The 5,807-nt window shown below is 39.6% G+C and overlaps 1 protein-coding gene across 8 annotated transcripts in view; it reads left to right on the top strand.

The window, feature by feature from the left end:
* The window catches only part of Enox2 (ecto-NOX disulfide-thiol exchanger 2), a 395,106-nt gene extending 389,687 nt beyond the window's left edge, over positions 1–5,419 (top strand). For 6 of the 8 annotated variants that reach the window (XM_029560435.1, XM_029560431.1, XM_029560434.1 and 3 more), the window contains 2 exons: positions 1,816–1,901; positions 3,893–5,419. In XM_029560435.1, the coding sequence (XP_029416295.1) occupies positions 1,816–1,901; positions 3,893–4,024 (218 nt within the window). In that variant the 3' untranslated portion in view covers positions 4,025–5,419. The remainder of the gene's footprint in view (positions 1–1,815; positions 1,902–3,892) is intronic. The other 2 variants (XM_029560436.1, XM_029560432.1) reach the window with 1 other exon arrangement.
* Positions 5,420–5,807: the final 388 nt, after the last annotated feature.

Here is a 5,807-nt window from a genome sequence, read left to right as displayed (position 1 = left end):
TTTTTTTTTCATACAGAAGAATTCATTCCAAGGCAATTGACATTGAGACGTTTTCACACGCATTTCTAATCTCTATATACATGACTATCACTGGTCACAGTCGCCCACCTTCTGAGCTCCTCGGCATCTGAGCATGAATACAAACTTGTCAGGTAGACAGCCTTCCTCTCCCACTAGAGACTCCATACTCTGTCATCCCTGTCACTGTCCACTGTGCTGTCAGCACCCTCATCCATTCCCCCCTGTCTGCCCTTCTGGTAAATCTAGTCAGCCAGAGGTCCCTGTTCCAGGAGGGTCAGCTGTTCCTCATCTACGGCAATCCATTGTCAGTATTCCTTTGGATAGAATTTTTAAGAAATTAGCATAGCAACTGGGAGACCTTGTCAGAGAAGTGCTGAGGGTAGATGGATAGCCCTAAAAAAAGATTCTTAAAAACGACTGCCTCTTGCTTTGCTTTTTAAAGAGTATGGTCTTAGGTTGATTGAAAGAGGAATCTGTTATTTTATTTTGTTTTTAACCAGCCCTTTGACCGTGAACTCTCAAAAACTGATTAGGGTTTTTAAACCTCTGAACTTATTTCTTGGCAGTGACATTTAGAATTTCTTTGAACATGAACTTTTTTTCTTCAGAATTGAAGTTTCTCAAGTCAAATCAGTACACAGAAATTCAATTTACCCAGTCATTTAAGAATAAGCTAATGTTAGAAGTGATAGTATCCCTTTTGAACAGATTTTATGCCTTACCCACAGTTCCTCCTAGCCCACCCTTTGCTATCTACTATTTGGAAGGTTTTCGTTTTAAAAAAACAGAATTTCAAGCTGCAATTTAAACTTGGGCTATCTTTGTCAGCCTCTGAAAGGAATAGAAAAGTTGTACTTTCTAATCCAAATTAATTTTCACTTTTATTTTTTTGTTTTTAGTTTTCAGGAAGCTTAATTTTAGATCTATTAGATAAACCAAAGATCTTACGAAAGGAGATGAATTCAAAAATTTTTAAGAAGAAATTGTACACCTTTGAACAATTTTCCTACTTTTTGCCATACAAGTATTAGAACAATTAACATAACACCCAGAACAATCGAGACAGTCATTGTGCCTGCTTATCACCCCAGAGTTAGGCTGAGTGGAAATCTCTCAGGCATTCCTGAAAGTTAGAAACTGCTGCAAGAATTCTGTTACATGAACATATTTGGGGCTCTCAGCCCACAATGGTAGTGACCACCAGCATGAATGAAATATTTGGTTTCTCTTTATAGAGGAACTCACCAAATAAAACCCAAATGCAAACAACAGATTTTTCTGTGAGAAGCACTATATTAATCAGGTAAAGTATATGATATATATATATATATATGTTTTCCATAACAAGACATTATTAGTGCTTAAGATCATGAACTCCAAAGGCTACAAAGGAAATTAAAAAAAAAAACAGCACAATCTAAATTCATCTTAAAATTCTAGAATGCAGATTGTTCTTAGTGAACAAAAATAATGGGAATGACCTCAAATGCCAGCTTCCCTGCATAAGGCATAGCACAGTGAGAGACAGTATGAGTAGATTAAGAGCCACTGAGTTCACATTCCAGCTCTACCACTTGCCAGCTAGATGCTAAAACGTTCTGTGCCTTGACGTTCTCATCTGTCATGGGGTTGTTTTAAAGATTAAATGAGTAAAACGTACACAAACTTAAAGTACCATCCTATATATTTATATTGTGCATTTGTACATCTTGTTTATATGAGTCCATTTGCTATCACATGGAAACTCAAGGAATCTCGTGTTCAAGTATAACCTCTGGGGCATTGTCTCCGCAGGGATTATCTCCACATTCCTTCATGTGCACCCATTCGGAGCAAGCATTGAATACATCTGTTCCTACTTGCACCGTCTTGATAATAAGGTATGTGGAGGCCTCAAAGCAAGATACCAGGGGATAAAGGGTCCTTTGTATATAAGTGACCTTACTCTCTTCAATAAGCAGGGCATTACTTATTGCTCTCAGGAAGTTTCCCTTATTTCTAGTCTCTAGATTCAATGTAGAGCTTTCCTCTTGGAAGTAGGATGACTTCTCTCCTAGTTTGCCTGCTACTAGGAATTTCCCAAGACTTTAGACTTCAATGCTAAAACCAAGGAAAGCTCAGGCTAGAAGCCTTGGCTGTCCTCCCACTGTCACCTTTCTTGCCCATTGTACATTTGTCCTGGGCCTCTAGCCATTAGCAAATTTTGATTTACAAAATGAAAGTCTTGCTCCAACTACCCCTTCTGCCAGCACCACTCCTGAGAAACAGTCATGGGAGGTACAGAAAAGATGGAATATGCTGAGGGCTTTTATAACAGACTTGGTAGCTGCTTAGAGATGAACTTGTGGGTCATTTCTTGTTCTGCGTATTGTCCTCAAGGGAGGAGCTCACAGAGTACATGGAGTGCAGGGAAGTGCTCATTTATAGAAAGCCAAGGATGCCTCTAAGCAGCAAGAGGAGGCTCTTGACTCCTCAAAACAAAGATCCTTTTTTTTCCAGAAGCAGTATTTAGTTAAGTTTCCCTTAGATTGTAGTCACTATTTCACCAGACTGGGCCTCTTGGGAAGTGCCATTGAGTATGGATTTCTGACAGTTTGATGTCCAAAATGTTAAGTCACTGAAGCTTATGTCCTTTTAACAATGGTGCTGGCCCATTTGGGGACTTAATTGCTCTAAGTATATTCTAGCTATGGTGATACATCTTCCTTGATGGCCTTTGTGTTAGTTCTAGCTTGTGCTACTGCCTCATTTCCCTCTAGAAACCAATGCTATTCTGCTGCTGTATTACCCATTTGGCAGCGAAGAGAAGGATGGAATGGTAGTAGCAGGACCACATGGTCAGTTGTAATGGCTGATATATGTCAATAAAACTTCTCATTAGTTTTGTAATTTACAAAAATAATGCATGCTGTCTTTAAGAGTAAGCAATATAGAAATATAGTAAAGAAAAAGTAAAAGTTTTCCATAATCCCACTGTCAGAGATAAACACTGTTAGCAGTTTAGCACATATTTCAGACTCTTTTCCATATACACACTGTGACTATATGAATGTAACTATATCTGTTGTGAATTTATATTATTTGAAATTGGAGTTCTACTCCCTATAGTGTCCTTCAGTGTGTTTTGCTACTGGCACTAGGAGAAGAGCACGACGTCACTTTTAGCATAGGCCAGTTCCTCCCTAGCATCTTCCTGCCAGAATAATGTCATGACTTCCTAATGTGGGCCTTAAAGGCTACCTAAGTTCTGTGTGACAGCAACTCCAGAGTTCTTTAAGTTTCCTCTGGTGCTCAGCAGCTGAGCTCTGTGCCCAAGCTCACAGTTAAGAAGAGGGCTACTAATGAAAGTTCACAGATTTGTTTTGTGTGGAGGGGTGCAGTGTGTGTGTGTGTGTGTGTGTGTGTGTGTGTGTGTGTGTGTGTGTAGTTGGGGAGAGAAAATGATACATCAAAGTAGGAAGAGAGATCATTCTTCATTCCTGTTAGTTCTCCTTTGTGAACAAGTGCATACGTGGAGAATTCTGCTCCACTGACAGACATTCCTGTTTCCGTCCCCTCCCAAAAGACTTGGCAGCTCTAGCGGACCTGCACACAGCACCACCAGTACTGAACAGCCATCATTCAGTTGGCTACATGCCACAACCTCTCTGTGAAACTGACACCAGTTCTTGCCAAAAGCAAGATCAGTGGTCTGTATCTGGTGGTCACAGCAGATGAACACTGGTGTCTGAAAACCGTTCTAGCAACACACAGAAACACACAAGGGAAGAGAGGAGATTAGCTTGCCCCCACCCTCAGTGCACACAGCAGCAGCAGCAGACTAGAAAGGCAAAGCTGGTTTTGAATGGAAGATGTCTTCTCTGTCCCACAGATCTGCACCAGTGATGTGGAATGTCTCATGGGTAGACTCCAGCATACCTTCAGACAGGAAATGACCGGAGTCGGAGCCAGCCTAGAGAAGAGATGGAAATTCTGTGGCTTTGAGGGCTTGAAGTTGACCTGAATCTCTTCACCCAACAACTTCAGATCTTAAAAATAAATACGTGCTGGACAAGCTTAGGTTTTGTATTTTCTGTGGTTTTCAAGTGGAAGTTGTTTTAATTTGTCAGTTCATTCCTGGGATATCTTTCAAGTTAAAATAAGGATCCTAAAGCAGCACCTCGAGCTACAGGTCCTGAAAAGAAATTGCCTCAAACCTCAAGTGCTGTAACTTCCTCCTGTTTTTGGCAATTGGTTGTCTTTTATTAATAGTATTGAAAAAGTCCTAAGGCTAAAGAGTATTTGGAGTGTTTTCAGTGTCTGTACTACTGTTGTTAGACCTTGGAATTTTTTTTTTAAATACTGTTAACTGAAATGTTTTGATGATTTGTATGTGATTTGTGTTTCCAGATTTCCCTTTACATTAATGTTGCTACTGGTAAAAGGAACAAGAAGAGCAGTAGGTGTTCTGCATAACTGCCATTGTCTTTCCAATCCCCAGTAGATCAGTAACCAAACATGCCATCAGTGTCTTCTAGAAGGTGCTTGACCAGTTCACCTTTGAAACAAGAAAGCATGATCTGTGGCTTTTTGCAAAAATGCTTTGAACCAAAAGTTGACAAATGTTCCAAAGTTATTTTCTTCAATAGATAAAAGGTCTGTTTCTGAATTTTACAAAAGGAAACCTGGATGGATTCACAGAAATCAAGTATCCAGTATGACTAGCGAGTGTGTGTGCTTTTCAGTACCGCTTGTAAATACTCTGCGTTTAAAAGAGGGCATGTTTAGTTTTCTATGAATTAAAATGCACTCAGGCGTGGGCACACATGCACACACATTAGCAGAAGGAACTTATTTAAATATTCTTTCCCCTCTGGCCTTCTAACAGTCTGTTGGTCCCCTTTTATTCTGCTGTTAGTATGTTGAATTGCAAACTGTGTACTGCTGTAAATATTATTTACTTCATGCTGAATATTTGTAAAGAATTGATATGAATATTAATAGTAATGACCTAATGAATAAATAGTGGTCTAGAGTATGTGAGGCTTTCTGAAAATAAGTCAATTTCACCTGGAATTCTGATAGTTCAGTGGTGCCCACCAGCAGATTACAATGGCCTCTCCGAGTGTAAGTGGACCATTCAAGAAGTCCTGCTTGGTAGAAAAAGAAAGGAAAGGGTGGAAATTTGGGGCTGTTATACTAAGGTGTGGAAATAGTCTTTAATTTATTAATTTTTGTGGTGGTGATGGTGGTGCTTATAATTACACAAGCATGTCCTCGCTTGAGCTCAGTTGAAAGTAACAATACACTGAGTAAGCATAGCCAGCGGAGTGTATTTCATGAAAATACTTTGCAATTGAGATGCCAGTGGTGTTCACAGATGTATTTTTAAAATATAAATATTCCTTTTTGTACCTCAGTTTTGTGTTCTGTTTTGAATGGCTTGCTTTCTAAATAATTCTTTAGTAGATCATTTCGGCTTCTCCCTTTGAGTTACGGATGGTGGAAGAAGATGCCAAATTTGCTTGACAACTAGAAATAGAAACTCTGAGGCTGCCCATTCATGCTGAAAGTTGGCTTTCCCCACAAGCACCCCACTGTGGCTCCAGCAGGAAGTGAGGGTTATTTTTACAGTAGCTTCCTCACTGAAGCACCTCTGTCATCAAGGCTGCTGCTGTCGAAGGCTTTGATTCATTGGTCTCAGGGGCTCCTGAAGTGCCTTCTTTTGAACAATATCTATAAAATGAAGAGAAATTTTCCACTCATTTATTTCTCACTTAAATAAGTTAAATAAAATTACATTTCAA

The sequence above is a fragment of the Nannospalax galili genome, unplaced genomic scaffold (genome assembly GCF_000622305.1).
Source record: "Nannospalax galili isolate Female #2095 unplaced genomic scaffold, S.galili_v1.0 scaffold371, whole genome shotgun sequence".
Classification (NCBI taxonomy): Eukaryota; Metazoa; Chordata; class Mammalia; order Rodentia; family Spalacidae; genus Nannospalax; species Nannospalax galili.
This window is presented reverse-complemented; position numbering and strand designations above follow the sequence as displayed.